At 46.8% G+C, this 24,561-nt stretch overlaps 1 protein-coding gene and 1 long non-coding RNA gene across 4 annotated transcripts in view; one reads left to right on the forward strand and one right to left on the reverse strand.

Annotated features, from left to right (window-relative positions):
* Window positions 1–24,561, forward strand: part of LOC126545470 (heat shock 70 kDa protein 12A-like) — a 200,060-nt gene that overhangs the window by 129,259 nt on the left and 46,240 nt on the right. For all 3 annotated transcript variants that reach the window (XM_050193347.2, XM_050193349.2, XM_050193350.2), the window contains 2 exons: window positions 2,543–3,802; window positions 5,684–5,863. In XM_050193347.2, coding sequence (XP_050049304.1) covers window positions 2,543–3,802; window positions 5,684–5,863 — 1,440 coding nt within the window. The remainder of the gene's footprint in view (window positions 1–2,542; window positions 3,803–5,683; window positions 5,864–24,561) is intronic.
* Window positions 9,509–24,561, reverse strand: part of LOC129380417 (uncharacterized) — a 45,210-nt gene continuing 30,157 nt past the window's right edge. Inside the window, exon 4 of the long non-coding RNA XR_008608425.1 lies at window positions 9,509–14,099. This is a non-coding gene — a long non-coding RNA (uncharacterized lncRNA). The remainder of the gene's footprint in view (window positions 14,100–24,561) is intronic.

Below are 24,561 nucleotides of genomic sequence, written 5' to 3' on the forward strand. Positions count from 1 at the left end.
CTTTGTGCCACGGGAGCTTGTGGTTCAGTTTTCTTTCTGCACAGCGGTTCGGCGTCTGGCAGTAGGCAGCGACCGAAACGTGACCTCAGCTCTGCTTCGTCGTTTGACGTTTGGCAAAGGGTTGCCAACCAGTCGTCCCTCATTCCGCAGACTGTCCACGGTTTCATTAAATAGTCCAGCATTGACTTCGCAGCGACTTGTCCCGGATAGAGAGCTGCTGAGGTTGAGATCCCCTTCGCGGGCATGCTACACGCATCTTGAACACTGTGCCACTTCCGACTCTTCAAACTGGCACGAATATGGTACGATCTCGCAAGAGGTCCAACGAGCAGCATCCACCAGAGATCCTTTCAGTACGCCAGATGACGTAATGCCGACTGCGGCTGTCAGTTCCCTCGTTCTAACCGTCCCCCCCCCCCCCCCCCCTCCTCGACTTCTCCACCCGCTACTGCCAGCGCAAGTAAGAGCGTTAACATCCGCACGCCCGTCGTGCGAAGTTCCAGCGCTTGCGTGAGGGGGAAGGCCTCACTGTTCGATTCGCGCTGTTACGTATTCCCGCGTGGCAGCCGTTCCTGGAAGCGTCCATCCTCGGAAAGCGGATTCAAGTGGGTCGACCACGAATAACGACGAGCGCCGTTGTTTTCGCCCGGGCGAGGTGCGCCGCGCGATGCGGGTCAGACAGTTTGCACGCCTCTCGTGGGCTCAACTGGGCCGCCGCCGAAGCACGCGCGCGCCCCTTTCAGGTTCTTGGCTCCCCGCCCCCCCTCTTTGTCTCGGCTTCGAGGGTAAGAAAAACGCTGCCTATTCAGCAGCGCCCTCCGCGTTTGCTGCGAGGCTCAACGCGAAGCGGTCACTCGACCATCATGGCCGCCGGGGCAGACAGACGCCACTCGGCTGCTTGCACTACGTGCCGCGATTCGCGGCCAGTGTGCTTCGGCGGAACGTGTTTCTTGCTGGTCTCGCTCCTCGCAACATAATAAAATTCATATCCGACGCACATGTTCGAATCTTTCGAGCGAAGCTTTAGTGAAGGGGTTAATTAAATTCCGTACAACTGACGGTGATGCGTACAATCGTTTACTTACATCCTATGCAACGTGCAATCTCACGCAGTGTTTATGTTAATGTACCACACAGATCTCAACTTTAATCTCACGCAGTGTTTATGTCTATGCACTACACCGTTCACAAGCAATGCCGAGGTGCTAACATCAAATCGGGCGGGTGCATACGATGTCCACGATGCTCGCCGAGGGAAGAATGGCGACGGTAGGTGCTCGCGCAGAAGAGCACGACAAGCGCCTAAGCACGTTCTCCTCGAGTGGCACATACCCAATGGCTCGAGAATGGTATGTGCCAAATATAAAACAAAAATTTATAAAATCACAGAAACCTTCGAACACCATGCGCTTGTCCGATACGAGGTCGATATGCTTTAGACATTCCTATGAGCCGAGATTATATGTACAGTTGCTTGTTTTTTCGTTATTTATTATTTCATTACGCAGAACAGCGATGCGATCACTGTCACTGCTTTGTCGGTCAACATTTTGGGCTGTATAAGTCGGAGCATCCGGTGTCAGAAGTCCAACTGTACAATTATTAAGTAGGCGAGATATAAAAGACTAAAATAAACTATTGAATATAATGCATATTTCAGTAATAGCTATATATGCTTTACAGAAACCTTTGAGCCGAGATTATATGTGCTGGTTTTATGTCGTGATATATCGTTCGATAACGAAGAACAGACATGCGCTCACTTGCACTACTTTGTCGGTGGACGTTCATTTGATAATGGCAAAGCAATGCGAAAGACGTTGACAAAAGGAAAACGTAATAAAAGCAGATGGACTGGCTTTATTTCTTTACACGTATATACTTACGTATACAGGGTGTCCCAACTATCATGCACCAAGATCTAAATATATGCAAATGCCAGGTAGCTAGACAAAACCAAGGTAATGTTGTTTGCCGTCGCTTGGAGATACTCAGATTATTTTTTGCATTCCGCCTAATTACATAATTAGTCTTAATTATGTCCGTCCCAAAAAGCACGGGACATGGGCGTTTTTGCATTTCGCCCCCATCGAAATGCGGCCGCCACGGCCGGGATTTGATCCTGCGTCCTCGGGCTTAGCAGCGCAAAGCCAAAGCCGCTACGCCACTACGGCGGATCCGACGCAATGTAAGATTCATATGTGAAGAACAATTTAACATCCTCCACCAGTCACGGCGTTGGAGCAGCTGCTTGTGGGTTTGTGCGAGAAATATCGTAGACATAGAAGACTTAGAAGCTTATTTATCCGTAATGTTCCCATGACAGAAAGTCCTAGAAATGAAAGGCCTTGTGATTTTCTACTGTTTGTGTGGACGCGCATTTAACGGGCTTCGAAACGCCAGCGCTTGCCTCCATGCTGCTAGCGTACTTGTCTCGTTTCTCACACTGCGTAATTAACTGCGCTCAAGTAGTGTTCCTACGTGCGAAAATCTCTGCCAGAAGTAACCGTTCGCGCCTTTGTCTTTCTCTCGGTTTCGACAGATCCCCAATCCTGCCATACAGGGAGGTACCAGTCGCCCCTCCAGGCCTACGAAGCAGTCCTCCGGCAGGAATGCGCTGAGAGCGCCGTCTTCGGCGTCCTACACACTCCAAGATGCCAGCGCAAGGCCACCTACCACGGGCGTGCCACGGTCACCTACCAGGAACGGGAGGACCTGACAGTTCGTCGAGACGACCACAGCTCCGCGGATTCTCTGGAGCAGCGCAGCCTTTCGGCGGCAACGTACAGCGCCCTCCAGGAATATCGTCGGCCTAGGCTGTCGGCCGTTGACTACAGGAGTCGCAGCTTTGCGGACCACAACGTTGGGCAGCACCACACTGGACAGAACTACACGTGCTGCTTTCGAGAGCACGCTTCGTGCTGCGACCGGCCTCCGCCACTCTGGAGGATTGGCCAGCCGAGAGCACTTGAAGACGAAGACTGTGGACTTGAGTCTGCACCCGTCACTCATTGCGTTAACCCAAACGTGCATGTGTCGCGGCAGGTACTAAGCGACAACTTCCAGGACTTCTGCCAGACGATGCTGGCATCCGAACGGCAGGTGCCCGAGCAGCAGCAGCCGCGAGTTCCAGCGGCCGTCGTCCAGTCGCCGCCAACCAAGCCTCAGCAAGTAGCCTTCCGGCTGGGAAGCAAGGACTCACCCCGGAGGAGGTCACTTTCCAGTTTGAGCAGGACTTCCATCGTGCAAGAGGTGCTGAAGAAGATGTCTAGTCAAGCGGCCACGATGCCACCTGCAGCTCCGATGATGGCTCCAGCGATGAACGACCTGTCCAACGCAGACGATAAGGAAACAGGCCTCGACCAGGACGCCCTGCAAGTCATCCAGCAGTTGGATTTGTCCATCGCAGGCGACGAAGAGGTCTTCGTGGACGGCCCTCCGCCGCCTGTGTTTCCAAGGCCAGCAACCGACTCTCGGCATGTGCCGCCCTCCGGAGCTGTTCCCAACGGAACGTGCCAGCACGCAGTGGACTCTGAAGTGCAGAATGACAATCTCATTGAGGAAGTCTGCTTTCCAGGCTCGAACAAAAAGTCTTATGCGGCCTTCGGCACGGCGCAGCAGACAGCGCCACCTGGAGAGACGACCGCCCAGTCGAATGGCTACGGAGTCACGGAAAGGCGAGACGCCCTGTTGGGCAGAAACAATGAGCTTGAAATGGAAATGGGCGTTGGCGACGCCAAATCGCCAGCAGCCACCGTGGGCAAAGCACTGTCGGACACGGGAGACATCTGCGTTATGCCGGGTAAGCAAGCAGCTGTATCCTGTTGTCTTCTTATAGCTGTTAAGGCGAAATATAAATTTGTGCCATCGCAAATGTAAAAGATAACGAAAATAGGGCGACATGAACCACACATATGAGATTACTTGGCGCGTGTCGTGCTTGTTTTTGTTCCCATATTCCACGCTGCATTCTCTGTGATGTAGAAAAGCAGTATGCAGTGCTTTTGGCTGACCTTCGTTCACCTGCTGGGGAAAAAGCGTGGAAATGTATGAACACCTACCCCTACATGGTTTGTTACTGCTACTAAATGTTTTGTCATGTCAGTTTTTGTAGGCATCGAATAAACCGCTAATCGTGAAAATAAATCTGTAGAGGTCACAATAAAGAAAAATCTGCCACTTCCACTGGCACAACTAATACAGTTATGATCCTGAAAGAAAAACTCTGTGCGTGCGTTCTTCCTTCATAATAGTAGTAAGCTGAGCCTCTTGATTAACCTCACCAACTTTCACTAAACATTTTCTCTCAGGTTTGCTTTAAGAATATGGCGACGGGATGCTTTGGCGGGTGTATGTGCTCGCTCGACACGTGCAGTGCATATATACTCTTTACCAGTCACCGGACCAATAAAAGTACGCTTGATTTACATATACGAGTTATCGATGTAGCCTGATAATATTGTTTGTGCTTGTGTTATCCTGTGTGACGAGGTGGGTGCATACGCGGCTTACTTGTATTATCAACAAAGCAGGGTGAGCTTTCGAAGTTAGATGTCTGCCATTGTCATACCCCCCATCCCCTCTTTCCCACGCTTTCCAATTATCGAAGTTTCCTTCCTGGGAATTGCTCCAGTCTACTTTAGTTAAACTACTTACATTCTGACGAAGGAGAGTCAAACGGCACTTCGCTTCCTGCTCAGGTAAAAAAAAAAAGAATTTAAGCTCGACAGATCGTCGCACACTAAATGCAACGAGTGTTGTTAATGTCTGTAGCAGAGGGACTCCCCCAAGCACGTATAAAATATTGAAGTTCTTTCCTCCAGGCGCTTACGCGCGCTCACGCAATGTGGCACACTGGCAGTAGTGTGTTTGTGTCACACTCTTTCCTCGCCGCACCACGTCAAGAACACAGAGTCAAGAATGAAAAGACGGCGTTAGACATGGACGGCTTGTTTGGGTCATTTTTGTGTGCAACTGCAAAGCGCCTGGAAGAGACTGGGTCGGAGCGCGCCGCTCGCGTGTCTGCCGCTCCCGTCCCAGGCCACTTGACGCGCCGCAGCGGACGAGCCGGCTGCTTTGTCCCCCACTTGCCGCGACAAATGCTGCCGTGCTTCGAAGCGCCGCCAGCGCCAGCAGTGGACGTGCAGTACGCTTCGACGCCGCCAAGTACGCGTTCGTCCACTCGGCGACCTTATAAAGTAAGGCGCACAGGATTCAGGCACGCTATGTAGCTTTTTCTTGTTTTTGATTTCGATTTTTTTTTCGTTTATCTCGCAGCCAGCAATGGTCAGTGTTGTCTCGCCAGTGCCTTCTGTCACTGTTTGCACTGGACAGCTTAGCATACCATCGAGCAGGCATTTTCTGAGGCATCCGATCGACGAGTTCAAGTGCAGAGAGAAATTTAGTTTCTGAGTTGTGTTCGCACTCGGCATGTTTTAAAGCAGCGTGCACTCGTCTTAAGTACGAGCATGTCAAGTCTTGGGGTATACGGTGCACGAGTGTGGAGGTGTGTACCGACGCACCGACATTGTCGTGGCGGTCTATTTACTGCGTGTCAGTCTTAACACGAGGGATGAGGGAAGGCAGTGAAAGCTATCATCACTCAACAACGACGGCCGCATCGTTTCGGCAGTAAAACAACGATTGTCTGGTGGCACGATCTGTGACGTGTTTTGCCGCGCAGTGGACGAGTGCCAGCTGGGTCGCAGCGACACGGCGGACAGCGGCGTGGCAAGCAGGCCAGAGTCCGGCAGCTGCTCGCACTTCGTGGTGGTCGCCATCGACTTCGGCACCACGTACAGCGGCTACGCGTTCAGCTTCACCAGGGACCCCGACAACGTCCACATGATGCGCAAGTGGGAAGGTGAGCAGCGCGCACGTGTCCACCCGGAGCGCTCTTTCTTCGTTTCAGTCCGATGCATCCGCATGTGTCGCCATAAGCCGCCATCGGCAGCCTCTATTGAAGTGGAGTCCGTTCCCAGATGTATTAAGCCAAAATTGTACTTAAAAGAAAGAAAGTCGCGGCGTGGAAACGCGCAGGAGTGTTTCGAGTCGTCTTGTACCGTGCTTTTCCATACACAGTCGAATGCGTATATATATATATATATATATATATATATATATATATACTTGAGAAAAAAGCCGCAGCAAGCACAACGACGCGGCCGCTATATGAGGTGTCCCAGCTAGAGTTAGCCAAGCTGTCAAAAAGAAAGAAAGAAAGATTTAAACAACACGGTGCAAGATGCGATTTTAAGATCTACGGTGCATGGTTGGCCATCAGACCTCTGACGACCGAACACCGTATAGGTCTCGTAATCGTATCTTGCAGCGTGATCTTTTTGTTAATTTCTTTTCTTTGAAAAGCTTGGCTAACGTTAGCTGGGACAGACGATATATCAGGATCTGCATGCAGCACCCATCGCAGTTCTCACATGTCATCGTTGCGAGCCCGTTGGATTGCAGGTGTGGCGCAGCACGTGCACCACACGCCCACTAGTGCGATACGCCTTTCTCGTACACACGTCGATGGGGCGCTGTTGTGATGGTCGGTGACTTTCGGGAGTCAGCCGACGCTGATTGGATAAGTCAGCGGGCAAAACGCTCGTCGTGCCAGTGGGGCGTCGTGCCAGGCACCATGCCGTGCAAAAGTGAATGCATCGCCGAAAGTGACTCAGCGAGAATACATACGAGCCTTTGTCTTCCAATTCTAGTATACCGCCCTCACTACTATTATCTAATCATACCGCAACTATACATAAAATATCCTAGCGTAACAGAATGGGCAAATTTGAAGGGAATAAAGTGAAAATAGCATTGCGGGTGCATTCTCAATACACCCGCAATACTTAAAGCGCTTGCAGCTGCCGATGTGGTAGATGAATGATATCATCAACCCCATTTAAATGGTGGGATGAAATGATTCCCCGAACTCGTTCTTTTCTTTTTCCCCTTTCTGCTTCATCTTCACTTGAGCCCTAGCATCTTAGGTTTTGGTAATTGCAAAGATACACTTAGCTGAATTAGTATACACGAGTAAAAGTTCCCGTCATTGGGCATTTTGGCTTCGTTTGCACTGCCAATTTTAGCCTTCTCTGACAGGATTCCAGATACCAAATTTAAAGGCTAGATTGACTATCTATAGCATAACCTTTGTGTGCCTTTGAGGAAAGTTTTACGAAGTTTGACTGACAGCAGATGGCTTAAAGGTAAATTATTTAAATTTTGAAGTCTACAAATGAAACGTGGCTCCCTTTTCCGGACTCGTCGCGATAGCCATAATGAAAATGTCACTGTTGAGACAAAAATACCTATGGCGAAGACCACTATGGTGAAGGGGCTCGTCATAATAGTACATGGACTATTTTGTCGGGCCTCCTCACTGCTAAATTTAGGGGGCTCCTTTTTTATTCCATCGCATCTTCTGTGCACAGAGTTTTGCTAGTATGGTGTGGGGGGGGGGGGGGGGGGGGAGCGTCTCTCACTAAGGCGTGCAGTAACAACGTAACGACACGTCATTATTCAATGGTCAGCGCTAAAGCGGCACCTACCATTGGCCCCAAACCCCCTCACCCTGGGCTACGCACCGGGTCGTTTTGCTCCCGTTGGCAGGAGCCCTCGAAGTCAGGCATGGTGGTGAAGCATAAGCAAAAAGAACAAGTACATCATCATCATCAGCAGCAGCAGCAGCAGCAGCAGCAGCCTGGTTACGCCCACAGCAGGGCAGAGGCCTCTCCCATACTTATCCAACTACCCCGCTCATGTACTAATTGTGGCCATGTTGTCCCTGCAAACTTCTTAATCTTCCCTTAATCTTCCCTCCTCATTACATGTCCTGCCCATGCCCATTTCTTTTTCTTGATTTCAACTAAGATGTCATTAACTCGCATTTGTTTCCTCACCCAATCTGCTCTTTTCTTATCCCTTAACGTTACGCTCATCATTCTTCTTTCCATAGCTCGTTGCGTCGTCCTCAATTTAAGTAGAACCCTTTTCGTAAGCCTCCAGGTTTGTGCCCCGTACGTTAGTACTGGTAAGACACAGCTGTTATACACTTTTCTCTTGAGGAATAACGGGAACCTGCTGTTCATGATCTGTGAATGCCTGCCAAACGCACCCCAGCCCATTCTTATTCTTCTGATTATCTCAGTCTCATGATCCGGATGCGCGGTTACTACCTGTCCTAAGTAGATGTATTCCCTTACCACTTCCAGTGCCTCGCTACCTATCGTAAACTGCTGTTGTCTTCCGAGACTGTTAAACATTACTTTAGTTTTCTGCAGATTAATTTTTAGACCCACCCTTCTGCTTTGCCTCTCGAGGTCAGTGAGCATGCATTGCAATTGGTCCCCTGAGTTTCTAAGCAAGGCAATATCATCAGCGAATCGCAAGTTATTAAGGTATTCTCCATTAACTGTTATCACCAATTCTTCCCAATCCAGGTCTCTGATACCTCCTGTAAACACGCAGTGAATAGCATTGGAGAGATCGTATCTCCCTGCCTGACGCCTTTCCTTATTGGGATTTTGTTGCTTTCTTTATGGAGGACTACGGTGGCTGTGGAGCCGCTATAGATATCTTTCAGTATTTTTACATACGGCTCGTCTACATCCTGATTCCGTAATGCCTCCATGACTGCTGAGGTTTCGACTGAATCAAACGCTTTCTCGTAATCAATGAAAGCTACATACAAGGGTTGGTTATATTCCGCACATTTCTCTGTCACCTGATTGATAGTGTGAATATGGTCTATTGTTGAGTAGAACAAAAGAACAAGTATAGCAGATGTTAAAGGAGAAAAAAAATAATACATAAAAAAGAGCATGCCCCACAACGAGGTGTTAACCCACAATCCACCATTTACGAATATGACGCTTTTCGCAGCGCCCTGAAACCAGGCGGAAGAGTTCGCTATTACAAAGGCTTTGGATGGGCTGCTGTCGCCCGTCAATATAGTGTGATGGCTACAGCGAAGGACCCCCTCACTGTAATCAGTTCTGAGAGCAAAATAGCGTGACGTTAAAGCGGCGACGCATTTTCACGGCGGCTGCACGTGCGTCGTCTCCCGCCTCCGGCGTCGACGAACGTGGCCGCACGTGTTAAATGGAACAGACGACGGACGAGTACGTTATTGTCAGCGCTTTGGTTGTTCACGTGAGCTCTGAGACGTCGGCTATACTTGTGCTTTGCGTCACCCAAAGGCTCTTCACCCCTTCTGGCGGCAATCTTGAAATCGGGGACTGTGTGATGGAAATAGTTCTATATTAAATTACTGGGGATACGGTCGTACATATGCCGGCCGTTATTATGGTCCTCTATAGACGCTTACCCAAGAGTAAAAAAAAAAAAAACACCACCCCAGAATTTGGTATCTGGACTCCTTTACTATAGTATCCATTGCAGCTCCTCTTACGTTTCGAAACCTCTTCTGGTCTTAAAATTGAAGGCCTATTTTGGGCTAACAGAAAATGACCAGTGGTTTCTGCGCTATTTCAAAATGCTATGCATGAATCGCCATCATCGGCAAGTTTATTGAAGAATAATTTTATTTATTCACTCACGAAAATAAAAGCACAATAACAAGATATACAGAAGGAGCTCCCAAAGCTCAAGGCTGTAAGGGGACCTCCTGTTCTAATTAGAAAGAACAAAACAAATTAGGTTAGAGCGAATGCAGCAAAGTTGTAAAGTTGTCTACAAATAATTACACACGACAGCAAAAGAACTGAATCATTATATAATAGTATACAGAATTGCGTTTTAAACAAATAAAAAATAACAAAACAATTCAGGTTAATGCAAATACAGCGAGAAGGTAGATTTGTTAACATGTATTAATGCGAGAAAACACGTAAACTGAAAGCATGGCATAACGCTGTACAGAATTACATCTTGTACTGAATTAAAAACAAAACAAATCAGAGGAAGTGAAATGTAGCCAAGAGGCTACATCTTTAACAAGTACTGACACAAGGAAACAAGTGGACTGAGATATGGTGAAATGTTAGAGATATAATGATTTACACATAATGAAGCAAACAGAACATGTTAAATTACATCACATCATTCACAAGTTAAGTAAATATGAGAATAAATGCTTTTTAAAGCTGCCTATACTAGGAGACAGCTTTATGTCCGTTCGAATACAGTTCCAGAAAGACATCGCTGTGAACGCAGAAGTGGATTTACCAAATCAGTTCTGATTTTAGGTAATAAGAAGTTGTTAGCTAATGCAAATCGAGTTTTATTCTGATTAGCAAGTTGTTGAGTGTTAAAGATTATTTGGGGAATGTTTGAGTGAAGGGAATTGTAGACAAGGATTGCCATGTTTAATTGAAATAGTTTATGAATTGTGAGAATGCGATACTCTTGCAAAAGAGCAGATACATTACATCGGGGTGACACATATTGTAAAGGAACAAGATGAAAGCTATATGTGTTGCCCCAAGTCGCAGTGCAGTAGGTGAAGTGACTGTGAATGAATTCATGATTAAGAGAAAGCAAGGTTGGTAGACTAAAGTGTGGACGTGCTTTTATAAGAATCCAGATACCATATCCAATTTTTTGCTTTAGATGTGAAATATGGGTAATGCACTTTAAGTTGTAATCGAGGACAACCCCAAAAAAAACGACAATGACTAGAAGGTTTGATGGAATAACTATCGATAGCTATGGTCGGAATATTTATTACTTTCTTTTGAGTGGGGTGAAATAGCATGAAGACTGTTTTACTAGGGTTAATTTCTAAAGAGTTACAACGACACCAGCGAATAATATTTTCCATATCGGTATTGAGCTTAGAAGTTAGGCTATTAATACAGGTGTCAGCAGTTAGAATCGTAGTGTCGTCCGCACAGAGATAAGGTTCACAATGCGAAAGATGAGCAGTTAGGTCATTAATGTAGATAGTGAAGAGTAATGTGCCTAATATAGACCCCTGAGGAACTCCCCTATCAATTAATTTGAAGTTAGAAAGGTGATTAGAAATGCTAACAGCCTGTTGTCTGTTAGTTAAATAATCGTGAGCAAAAGCCAGCGCCGGTCCTACTACACCGATTGCGTTTAACTTAGTAATTAAAATATTATGAAGAATTTAATCAAACGTTTTGGCGAGGTCAATAAACACTGCTCCAGCATATTTACCTTCGTCAATGTGGTGCTCAATATGATCAGTGAATGAAAGAAGCGCAAGATTAGTAGAGTAACTTGCACGAAAGCCAAACAGCGTGGTGCAAAGAATGTCAAATTTTGTTAGAGACTTAGTTAGACGCTTTTCAAAACATTTCTCTAAATTTTGCTGAACACGGATAATATAGCAACAGGGGGATAGTTAAAAATCAACCCCTTATCACCCTTTTTTAAATGCAGGGACTCTTTTGGCTTTCTTAAGTTTAGATGGAAATACACTGCATTTAAATAAAAGGTTAATAACATAAGAAAACGGGTCAGCAACGATATCAGCAACATATTTTAAGTGCACTGGTTGTATTTCATCAAGACCTGCACTTGTTGGCTTTAGTTGCTGTATGACATTGTATATTTCATCCTGAATGGTGGGATATAAAAAAAAAGATTGTGGTTGTCTCTGGGATGTTGTTATAGGACTGGTAGGAAGGGGCGTATTATTATTGGAAAAGAAAGTATTAAATTTATTTGCGATGTCTGATGGATTTCGATACGTACCACTAGAGCTTGAAATCTCACTTATTGGTGAGTCTTTTGAGTTTGTGTTCAAAAAAGAGTTCATGAGCTTCCACTGTTTAGTGATACCTTCAGCTTCATTAATTTTAATGTCATAGTACTTCTTTCTGGCATCTTTCAACAATTTGTTTAGGACATTTTTGTAGCAAGCATATCGCTTCTGCAATGTGAAGTTAAATGGGCAACGTTTAGTTTTTTTGTACATATTCTCTTTCTTGCGCATGCACACAAGCAAACCATCTCTGAGCCACGGGTTATGGGGTGCTGGATACTTCTTGTTACATCTAACAAAAGTGGTTGCATCATGGACACATTGCTGTATTACAGATGAAAAGCGTACAAAAGCTAGCTCAGCGTTTGATTCAGATTTTATAGTCAACCAGTCAAAAGAAGAGATGAAATCTATGAAATGGAACTTTGTTAAACCCTTGTTAAACAAGGACTTTTGGAAAGAACGCTCAGCGCGTGATGAGGCATGAGACAAGCGACAGAAGATGGGATAGTGGTCTGTAATGTCGACTCTTATTACGCCACACTCATCACATTATATGTAGTTAAAAAAATATGGTCAATAAGCGTGCTTGAGCCGCCTGTGATACATCTTGTCGGCACTGTAAGCAGCTGTTAATAACCAAAGCCTGCAAAGCAATTCGAGTATTCAACCGTGTTATGATTGGATTCATCCAGAAGGTTAATGTTTATATCTCCCATAATAACAATGCTTTTTTCTTTCGCAAGATATCTTGTCTAGGCTTTCGTATAGTGCAGAGCAGAAGTCTGAGACTGACGATGATGGTGAGCGACATATGCAAGCTAAGATTATTTTTTCAGCATCAGATTGTGTATGTTGGTCATCAATTTCAATCCAAACAGATTCAGGGGTTTTTCAGCTAGGAGGGAGAGGTCATTCCGACGTTTGTATTTTATAGAAGATGGTACAAAAATAGCAGAACCACCATGACTGTTTGATTGTCGGTGACAGTACTCTGGTGTGTAATGTGGTAAACAGCATATGTTTTTATCGTCGGGTGACTGCCACGTCTCAGACACACAGATGAAGGAAAAGTGGTGGTCAAGGGATGCTAGGTAAGCATGAATGTCGTCACAATGTTTTCTGAGACTGCGTGCATTAAAGTGGATAGCCGATAAACGTGGGCCTTGAAAAAAACGTTGAAGACGTTTTGTCGAGTAATGCATGTTAAAGTGTTATGAAGTTTATCTTGCAATAGTTGATTGCCAGAGATCAACTAGGTCGCCTGACTAAACACAGAAAGGTCTGTGTCCTTTGAGATGCGGAATACTCGGCTGTCAGCCGACTTTCTCGTCTTGATATGGCAATTATCCGTCCACAGATACATCCATCCACGTTCCCGCTTTAACTTCAACGCTTTAGCGAACAGCCTTTTTTTTTTCGGCGTCAGGTGGTCGTTTACATAAACAGGGCGACTTTGCGATCCACCAAAGCCGAGGTCATTAATGTTCAGTCTAGGCTTTTGTACCTTAGCGACGAAATCTTGCTTCTTAGCTCGTGAGCAGAAGCGGGCAATGACATTTTTCTCGGCTTTTCCAACCTCCCCTGGAACTTGATGAACGACGTAAATGTCACTATCCGTGATGGGACAATCAATTTTTGCCCCTACAGCTTTTATAATTGCCGCGCAGTCCTCTCCCTGTGTACACGGGATGTTCTTCAATTCAACGTTGTTTAGCCGAGAGTACTGGTCAAGTTCCGACACTTTAGCTGTTAAGGTTTCATTCTGTGATTGCACAGTTTCATTAACAGTTCTTAGGCGCTCATTCTCTGACTTCACATTCTCGACAAGACAATTCAGCATTTCGACACTTGAGACCAAGCTGCTGATTTCGGCCTTCATTGCACGAATTACAGGCTCAGTTGATGAAATTCTCTGTTTCGTTTTCTCAACCAGTTTTTTCAACTACTTCTTCGAGTTGAGACCAGGCCTCAATCAGCTGAATTCTCTTACCTAGTTCAGCAACAATTGGCATCTTAAGAGATACAAGGTAACACTGAGACAGGTTAAAACACTGGCAGCAGCAGTTGCGGCAATCTAGCAATGAATATGTGGCAAAAGAAAAACAAAAAAAAACGCCACCAACCTGCAAAGGTAAGAAAGCTCGTTTACGCTTGCATTCCTCCAGCCGCAAGTGCTGCTGCCACATGAAGCCGGACAGACGCCAGCACCACTTTTTGAAGCCCTTTCGTATCAGCAGACAGACTATCTCAAGGCGATGGTCTGCAGGTGATGTTGGTCACGCATGCGCAGTAGCCACGGATAGACCAGATTCGTTGAACAGGTCAGACACGCGCGCTCCAGCGGTGCAGGCAGGACGGGTACGTGACGCCGCTTGGGTGAATGGTTGGGTGAACGTTGGATGATCTGCAAAGGTAAGAAAGCTCGTTTACGCTTGCATTCCTCCAGCTGCTAGTGCTGCGGCCAAATATCGTTTCTGTCGTTTCAAATGGTGCCAAATGCCGTTTCAAATGTCGTAAATCCCTGTTTTCATACAACATGAGCATCGCGTCACTCAGGCCGACTTCTCCACTTTTATCTCATTAAAGTTCTCTCTCTCTCTCTCTTTCTCTCTCTCTCAACCTCCATATTTTCTTGTATGCTTTTCGATACATTTCAACAGCTGGCTGCATCTCTATCGCGCCTATTCACTATATTGCCTATTTCGCCTCTAATCGTTTTTAACACATTTTTCCCGGTCACGTATACTTATGCCTTCCATGTAATAATATTTGGTTCTTTTTCTCCACTCTGATTCAACATTATCTTGATACAGGTTCCTTAAAAACCTTGGCGCTGCCCATATATATATTGCCCGTATTCCTCAGTCACTCTTCTAAGAAGATTCCGCCTTGAGCTACCGCACTTGGAAGGGCGCCCAGGACTTGTTTTCCTGTACTGCATCCTCGGTCGTTCTGTGCGCACCGAAAGCTAGTTTTCCAAAAGCCGGTTGATCAATCATTAGTAGCGAATGCACATTGGACTTTAAAAAAAAACACCGAGTTTGCACACTTAAGTCCGGGAATCATGACTCCTTCCCATATACGCCTCGTACTACCTCAGACTTGTACCTTAATGGCACTTTATCGCTGTGGCCGCGTTTCTTTTGTTTTTCGTTGTGATTACCTGTTCACTATTGTTTTTCCGATAGATATCTTTGTCTTTGATAGGTGAGTACAAATACGCGTATATGTATTTTTGCTCGCCTGTCCTAGCAATTTACATTTCTCTTTGCTGTGATCGAGTGATCACCCCTATACTTAAACACCATTAGGCCTGATTTGTTCGCACTTAACCCTATAGAGTTAAACTATCCTCTCCACAAATGAAGCTGAATATATCTGACTATCCGCTAACAAATGTTAGCTGCGTACATTAAACCCGAAAGACGTTGTTCCACCACCAGAGGTTATAACAACTTGCTTGCCTCGAGCCTCCTTTTCGTGCTTACCATGTGTGTCAGTAAAAAGAGCGATGATAGTGGGCACCCTCCATGGCACAGACCGTCCTGGATATCTACTGTAGCTTCATTATTTAGCCCTTCCCATGATTCTTGTAGTGTATTATTTTCAAAGTATTTATACAGTTTCTTCACCAATGCCTTATTCTCTAAGAATGTTCCACAAAAGCTTCTTGCTTACACTGTCACACACCGCTAACATCCAGAAAGCCAGTTCTCTTCCTTGTCTGGCTATTTCTACACTGTAATACTGTAGTAAGAGCGATACTTTGGCTAAAATGTGAACGGCGGCGCAAAGCACGGACGCAACACACAGAAGTAGTTTAGTTGGTTCATTGGTTGGTTCATTGTTGAAGTTGGTTCATTGTATTGGGAAAGATTGGATGCGCTTTGTAGACGATCACAAGGAAGAAAAAATTAAAAATTATGGGGTTTTAACGTGCCAAAACCACTTTCTGATTATGAGGCACGCCGTAGTGGAGGACTCAGCAAATTTCGACCACCTGGGGTTCTTTAACGTGCACCTAAATCCAAGTACACGGGTGTTTTTGCATTTCGCCCCCACCGAAATGCGGCCGCCGTTGTCGGGATTCGATCCCGCGACCTCGTGCTCAGAAGCCCAACACCATAGCCACTGAGCAACCACGGCGGGTCACAAGGAAGAAGACGTGACAGGCGCAAATCTTAATTATCAATTCATGTCAGTGCAGGCACATCAGGGTATCAGCAGCAGATGAGAGGAGAAAAACACAAAATCAGAAAAAACCCAATGGCGTGGCTCAGCTAATCCTATTTTCTAGGAAACGTGCCTCCCTATTGTAAAGTATGATCGATGTGTCACTGATGGATGCTTGTCCCTTCTTTTTTATATGATATGCCTCTAGAAGTTCCCGTGCTTTTTCGTTGCTGCACTTGCGCAGGATCTTAACCTGGTTGAGCAGAGGCCTGCATTTATGATCTAGGCAATGCACGGGTAAATGACGTTGCTCCCGGTTTTTAATAGACCTTTCGTGTTCACGGATTCGCACGTTCAAACAACGGCCCGTCTGGCCTGTGTAGGTTTTGCCACATGTCAGGGGAATCTGATAAATAACACCAACTTGGCAATCTACATGGGGGTTCTTGTGTTTCACGCCACAGCCACCTTGCTTCTTTTTGGCGTGAAGTCTCCCAATGCGGGTGCAAAGGTGACTCAGCTTGCAGGGAGCCGAGAAAACGAGTGGGACACCGTGCGCCTGTCCCGTCTTCTTCCTTGTGATCGCCTACAAAGCGCATCCAATCTTTCCAAACACAGAGAATGGCGTTTCCTCTCCTCTGTCTTGCGTTCGTATTTGTTGCTGCCTTTCAAATATGCCATGTGTCATCACAAGCAGATTATAGTCTGTTCTAGGACCGTCAAGCAATTCCCCCAATATATCGTTTTCTTCTTGTTCATATTCGAAACTTAGAATTTATTAAAGTAGTGGCCTAGACATGGTTGGGATCCGTACTAAAAGTTGTTTTTATAGTATTCAGCTTTACAGCTTGCGCTGTTAACCCGTATGCTACTGATGACATCTTAATGGGCCTGCATTTGAGGCGAAGTATTATTTGCCTCCTTCCAGGCAATTTGCGGTAAGTAGGCATTTCGTGTCTCGCCATACTTTGGACCTCTGTAATAAAGATTAATGCATGACAGACAGTAAAATCGAACCTCTGCCGTTCGAGCAAAGCCCACCCAATACTCATTACCCAGCAGGGACATGATCGCACGCATACTCCTCTCGTGCCAAAGCCGACTAGCTCTTTAAGGCGTCTGGCGCGTACGTCACGTGTCAGTTCCTAGTGCTTATTCCTCGTGAGAGAGAGAAAGAAAGAACATTTTGTTGAAGTCTTACGAGAAAATGTCTAGTGCGGCCCTTAATCCAGGGCCGCAATAGCTAATCCCACGTTCCGTGCACGACGGACCAACGCCAGCTGGAACCCCGGGCTTCCGTCACGCAGCACGGCCTCCCATTGTTGCAGGGTTAGGATATGAAAGGAATAGAGAGAGTATACCCGGCTGGCGGACGCAGTCATTTCAGAGTTACGTGAAATAACGTCGGAATCGGGCACCTATCTGGGCAGGAAGTTGGGTGCAACATTTGAAAGAAGTGGAGGTTAGGTAATGTATTGACCTGCGGTTGACGCATCCCAGCGGCGTCCTCCCTAGTCAGTGTATTGTGTGGTGGAGGATACCGAAGGCGCTCTGGTCTGTAGTACGCGAGTGTCTCAGTATCCTAAGGTTCCTGCGTTTGAGTCCTCTTCGTGTGCGTTGGGCAGCTCTTCCTCCGGTTTCCGACGAATGAGATCTCGGCAGTTGTGTGTGCGCAGTCATGACCGGGGAGAGAGGCATGCTCTGATGTCCTGACAAGTGGGAACGTATGTGGTGTGTGGTGCGCATTGTGGAGAATGTGATGTGTGTGTGTTGTGAGACGATGCCGCGTGTGAAGGCGCGGCGCGCGTCCTGCGAATCGGTGAAGATGGCGATAGATTCTGTGTGAGGAAGGTTTTGGACGGCGTGGGCAATGGACAAAGCTACGGCACACTCTTCGTCCTCCGATATTTGTTTCGTAGACACTGACATCGAGTCTAGCGTGTCGTACTAATTGTTACTCACTGCTCCAACTGTATATTCGAGGGAGTGGTGTCTAGCGGCATCTGTGTATAGTAGGGTGTTTGGGCGAGACTGACTAATTAGGCGTCTAAGATATATCACACTTGCCTGTCTGCGCCCAGCGTCGTGCTCAGGGTGCATGTTGAGCGGCAGTAGCTCGATGGTAATTCTTGCTCGGAGATTGGAAGGTAGATGTTTCGAGGTTGTGTTGTATGCGTCTCGGTTTGGAGTATATCCCAGCAATCAGCCGTTCTCCCACTTGAGTATTGCGGAGCCTCCGCATGTGACTAATGCATTGGGTTTCTATTAGTTTCTTTAGGTTGAAGTGCGCCACATTGCTAGAAACCGTTCAATGGATGCCTGTGTGGGTAGTCTCCGTGTTTCCTTGATAGCTTTGCGGAAAATAATGCCAAGTCTTTTCTCTTGGACGAGGGTGACGTTTTGAAAGCGAGCATGGTAGGTGATCCGGCTGACTATCCAGGTGTTTATTATATACAGGGTCTGTCCTCAAAGTAATGTCAGTGAATTTATTGTGACGCGACTGTACGTCGGAGCGCGGTCTAACCGGTTGAAACTGGTAGTGGGGAAACCCGGCAGCACTCCGTCGCTCAGTGTGCTCCAAGCATCGGAGAGTGTAGACGGACCTGTCCATGAGAGTTGTTTTTTATCCTTGTGCAAGTGAAAATGCAGCGCTCGTAAGAAAAAAGATTTGCGATCACGTTTTGCGTGAAACTTGGCAACACCGCTGCGGAAACTATTACTATGCTCAAGACTGCTTACAAAGAACATGCTTTGTCAGATCGGCAAGTGTTTCGGTGGCACAAGGCCTTTTTGGAAGGCCGGGAGGAGGTCGACGACGAGGACCGCGCCGGACGGCCATCCACGACCACCACGGCTGACAATGTGACGCGAGTGAGGGAACTGTTGAACTCAGACCGACGAATTAAGTGTTCGTTCAATGGCCGACATCTTAAACCTTCCGAAAACTCAAGTTCATGAAATCGTTACAAACGATATCGGCATGCGGAAGGTGTGTGCAAAAATGGTTCCAGAAGTGCTCACTGACGACCAAAAGTCACGCCGCGTTGAAACGTGCCAAGAAAACATCGACATGTGCAAACGTGATCGAAAATTTTTGGACAGCGTCATTACAGGTGACGAGACTTCGGAATTTGAATATGACCCGGAGACCAAAAGGCAATCATTGGAGTGGCACACGCACTCGTCCCCACGCCAGAAGAAAGCCAGGATGAGCAAATCAATAATCAAGATTATGCTCATCGTTTTTTTTTACTTCCACGGACTGGTTCATCACGTGTTTGTAGAGCCTGGAACCACTGTGAATTCCAAATTTCAAGTGGAAGTCCTCAAAAGACTGAAAGGCAGGGTTCAACGCATCCGGCCGGACATCACAGACAACTGGAAGTTGCACCACGATAATGCGCCGGCCCACAGTGCCGACTACCTGGTTAAAGCAGGGGTGCCAACGATCCCCCAGCCCCCGTACAGCCCAGACTTAGCTCCCCCCGTCTTTTTTCTGTTTCCACGCCTCAAAAAACCCCTGAAAGGCAAGCATTTGGGACAGTGGACGGGATCAAAGCAGCTTGCATCGCAGCTTTAAAGGCCATTCTGGAGGAGGACTACCGCGACGCATTCGAGAGCTGGAAGTCTCGCTGGAGCCGATGCATCGACGCAAAAGGAGAGTATTTTGAAGATTTTTAAACACTTGTAACGATAAATTCAGTAAATGATTTTTAATGGCCTTACTGACATTACTTTCAGGACAGAACCTGTATGTATAGAACGTCCCAATCCCGAAGTCCATGCCTCCGGTTAGTTATGCGGCGGATCATATGCGTGATTTGGCATCTTGTTATTCTAAGAGGCTAATGGTGTGGGTTGCGTTCAGATCTGCTTGAATGTGGATGCCAAGGACGCAGAGTTTCTGTACGCAGGGGACTGGATGGTCCTCTAGGGTGACCATGATTTGGGGTACGTTGTTGGGATTGCGTTGCGCGCAGCGAACAAGCAGGAGTTCTGACTTTTCCGCAGAGCATGTTAACCCGCCTGCTCGCGCGTAATACTGGACTACGTTCACCGCCTCTTGCAGCGTGTCCTACATGTGCCCTTGGTCACGCAGAGGGTCATGTCCTCCACTTATAGAACATGTTGCAGGTTGAGGATAGTGGCTAATAAGAGGTGGTAATTCGGTCACGGCGATATTAAAGAGCGTTGGGGATAATGCCGAGCCATGTGATGTGCTAGCTTGATGGTATCAGTGCGAAGCGAACCTAATCCTACGGTTGCAGTCTGTGAGAAAGGCCCTGACAGTCGTAAACTCGTGACAGCTCGCGCTTTGAGATGCTGTGTTAGACTGCACCACCTACGGGATAGGCCCGCATTCCCCAGTACTTTCCTTGTAGCAGCATCGCAGAAACTGTGCGACGCTGTATACCGCCTTCACGATCGGCCCAGGTAGTACAGGTTTTAACATTTAATCGCCGGAATGCAAATGCTATCGTCGTTTTAGAATACGCCACATGACACGCCACGACTGTATAACACATAGTCGCTGATGTCGTCGCAATTTGAGCTTCTTTCGCTTACGCTCGTCTGCTACCTATGTAGAACCCAACAATCGGCATGCCGTAAGCTCGTGCCGAACGGCCGAAGTGGGACTCGTGCCGTCGGCGTAACACGGTCATCGTCGCCATCGTCTTGCTGCTGTCGTCACACATACGTTTGCGTCAGACACATAGCTGTTCATCTTACAAAAACCCGTTGGTCCACCTGGTAACGCTTAGCGGAATCCCAAACGATGCTAGGTAGCCAGCTACCCGCAAAATGCTTCGCATAACATCGATTCCCACAGTGCGTGGGATGAGCTTCATTTTTTTATTGCATATGTGCTTTTATTTCTACCACATTTGTAAACTAAATTCACTCGACTTTCCATCGACTCTGGGATTTTCTTGTCATGCGTGACTTCTTTTTGTTGGTTTTAGCAATGCTTCGTTGGCATTTAGCCCTATCTAGTAGATTAGCCTCATGGGCATTTTATTGAGTCCAATTTCGGTGCCGCTTGAAATATTTAAATGCGAAACATTTCTTTGCTTTCTTGCGCGCTGCACAAATTGAAGCATCGTATCGTGATCGCTCAGTCGACACCTATGCATAGACAAAAGAAGGCGAACATTGTGCCTCAGCACAGTCCTTTATATGTTTTGCTTTTAATGGCACCAGCCGTGGTGGCTTAGTGACTACGGCTTTGTGCTGCTAAGCACGAGGGCGCAGGCTCAATACCCCGCCTCGTCGGCCGCATTTCGAGGGGGGTGAAACGCAGAAACGCCCGTGGGTACCGTGCATTTTGTGCACATTGATGAACCCCAGGTGGCCATATATACTTAATCCGGAGTCCTCACACTACGGCGTGCCTCATAATCGTATCATAGTTTTGGCACGGAAAAACACAGAATTTAATTTACTTTACTCTTAATAGCTCCTCAGAGAAAGCGACTATGAGCTTTGCCAGCGCCCACGTCTGTATTCCATTACGTCTGTACGACGCACGCCACTGCATGGGACTATAGTGTTCCTGTATAGCGTATACAGGGACACCACATGGGACGAGCTGGTGCGTACCAGATTGTGGCGCACAATGTAGGTAAAAGAAATAAGTGGCTTGCAGTGTCATCCACGACGAGGCATCTCTTCTTGTCGCTGATATTTAGTTCGCCACAGTATCTCGTGCGCAACACCGTCACTTCTCAAGCGAAAGTACGTTGACGACAATGCAGAACATACATGCAAGTCGAAAAAGAGTTTATGGCGTCACGCATGTCTAACGGTACAGTGCACACTGCGTCGTTCATGTATGCAAGATGCTTTAAATAGAGGGTACTCGTAATAACTGCCTTCTCAGACACCTTAACACTTACGTTCGTCGTCGCTTAGAAGGCGTGATGGATGTTAATTGTCAGAACTCGCCTCAGGTTGCAGGACATAGCGAAGTGAAAGAAGCGTTGTTCTTAGCTCATTTCTTGCCCGTTCCTTCTTGTGATCGCTCACCTTATATACACTCTAGATGAAAACTAACCTACCGTAACATGTATTTTATAAGGAGAAAAAAAATGAAGAAAGCACGCACATGGGTGGGCGTGCGCACGCCAGTGCCCGACGCTTTCTCGAGTGTAATATTTCACTTCGGTCGACCCATCCTTACGGCGCGTCAGCGACGTGAATTGCCGGAAGCCAGCTGCATGCTGCCGAGACGCCCGGTCCCTATACAGCCGGCAACGAGCTCATCCGCCTCTCGGCCGCCCCGTTGGCGGAGAGGGTGGAAGGGGGGACCCACAAGGCTCGCGCTCGGTTCAAGACCTTCAGGTGCCGCCGATCCGGCGCGTAATTGCGTCCCGCCATTGTCTTCGAACCTTGAGCTGAGGCATCGTTATAAAGTGTCCAGCGCACTCTGAGAACAGGCCCCCGTCCCACTTTCATTTTATTGCCTTCTTTTTCCTAATGCTTCGTGCGGTTGCGTGGCCCTCTTTCTTACCCAATGACTTGGGCGGCTCTGGAAGCGCACATGAAAACAACCTTGAGCAATCGACTTGCAGCTGCAGCATTCACTTTTTCGCCAGCCCTGCTTAGGCACTTCCGCGTATGTCAGCACTTCCGCGTGCACTCCGAGCGCGCAAATTCTCACAGCTTTTGTCAATGTTGTAAATAGCACCTTTTTGCTTCTCCTTACGCCCACCCCACTTTCTTCTTTTTTCACTCTCGTTCCCTTCGTACTTTCATTTCATTTCATTTTATTACCTTAAAGACCCCTTGATAGGGGTATTACATAAGGGGTGGAAATACATTAGTACATAATCTGCATAATACATAACTGAACGCGCAAACAACAACAAAAAACTACATGAGCTAAAGTGTTACATACGTCAGCGTAAATACATAGACCTAAATAATACAAACTAAAGTTGCACGAGCATATAAGTCTGTTAACACAAGTCATTTTCATTGTGAAAAGTGCGCAGTGACACTCCGTGAACGTACAAGGGCAAATGATGGCGGCGATTTGGTGGGGCAGGTTGTCCCAATCTGTAGCGGCATGACAAAAGAATGAGGCGGAAAAGGAAACAGTGCGCATGCGAGGGCGGCCCACTTGAAAAGTGTGCCGTGTACGATGAGATGTTCGGGCTGCGGGGAGGATATAGGGTGGTAGATTAAGCGAGCTGTGATGAAACTTATGGAAAAGTGAAAGGGTTCCAGGGCGCCGGCGCGTACAAAGGGGAAGTAAATTCAATTCTTTCTTTAAGTAAGATATGCCCACGTCATATGAATAATTAGAATGGATGAACCTTGCGGTGCGGTTTTGAACGGCTTCGAGTGCGTTGATGAGATATGGTTGGCGTGGATTCCATATGGCGGATGCATATTCCAGTTTCGGTCGGACTATTGACTGGTAGGCCAGTAGTTTTTAACAGGTTTGGGGGCACGTTTCAGACGACGCTTGGGAAAACCCAGTGATTTGTTAGCAGATGAAACGATGTTACTGACGTGTGTTCGCCAGGATAAGTCGTTAGATATAGTAACACCTAGGTACTTGTAAGACTGCGCAGCACGCACGGGAATGTTATTGCGTATTGATAAGAAAATGGGTCTCGCCAACGAGAAAATACCATCAAGTTGCACTTCATAGGATGAAGTTCCATTAACCACCAGTCGCACCATTGCTGTAAACAGTTAATGTCCCCCTGAAGTAAGTCTTGATTAGATGTGCTAGAAATTGTTCGATAAATGATGCAGTCGTCTGCGAACAAACGAACGTTGCAAGACACGTGCAGGGGTAGGTCATTGATGTATATTAAGAAGAGTAGGGGTCCAAGAACAGATCCTTGCGGTACACCGGAAGTAACTGGTAGGTGGTTAGATGCGCGGTTGTTAACTGTAACGAACTGAGATCGGTTTGTCAAGAACGCTTCAATCCATTGCAAAATGTCGGGGTGAAGGTTCGCAAGAGAAAGTTTTAGTAGTAAACATTGGTGTGGTACCTTGTCGAACGCTTTTGCAAAATCTAGAAATATCGCGTCTGTTTCGAGGTTAGAACCTAAATGGTGTGAATATCATGCAAGAAAATGGCCAGTTGTGTTTCGCAGGAAAATCCTTTGCGGAACCCATGCTGTGAAGAATGAAAGTATTTGTTCGAGTCAAGAAACTTCATGATTTCTATGTACATGACGTGTTCCATGAGCTTACAGGGCACACTCATTAGTGAAATGGGGCGATAATTAAGCGGGCAATTCCTGTCACCTGCTTTGTGGATGGGAACAACCCTCCCCACCTTCCAGTCATAGGGTATTTCACCAGTTGAAAGTGACTGCGAGAATAGCAAACACAGGAATACCGCGGTGACGTGTTTAGTATTCTTTAACAGTTTCGAATTAATGCTATCCACGCCGGCTGACGATGTGAGTTTAAGATTGTCAATTAACGATAAGATGCCATCTGGGGAAAATGTAATGGTTGGCATAGCGCTTGTTGCATTAGTACGCGAAGAAAAAGGGGACGTGGTAGGCTCTTCTGTAAATACAGAGACAAAAGCTGCATTAAAAAGGTTCGCGCACTCTACCTCGTCGACCGTTTCACCACCTTCATTGGCAAGTGTTACACTGTGCCTTTCTTGAGGGTTTATCGCCTGCCAGAATTTTTTTTTGTTATTGATTAAAAGTTTC

This window comes from Dermacentor andersoni, chromosome 1 (genome assembly GCF_023375885.2).
Source record: "Dermacentor andersoni chromosome 1, qqDerAnde1_hic_scaffold, whole genome shotgun sequence".
NCBI lineage: Eukaryota > Metazoa > Arthropoda > Arachnida > Ixodida > Ixodidae > Dermacentor > Dermacentor andersoni.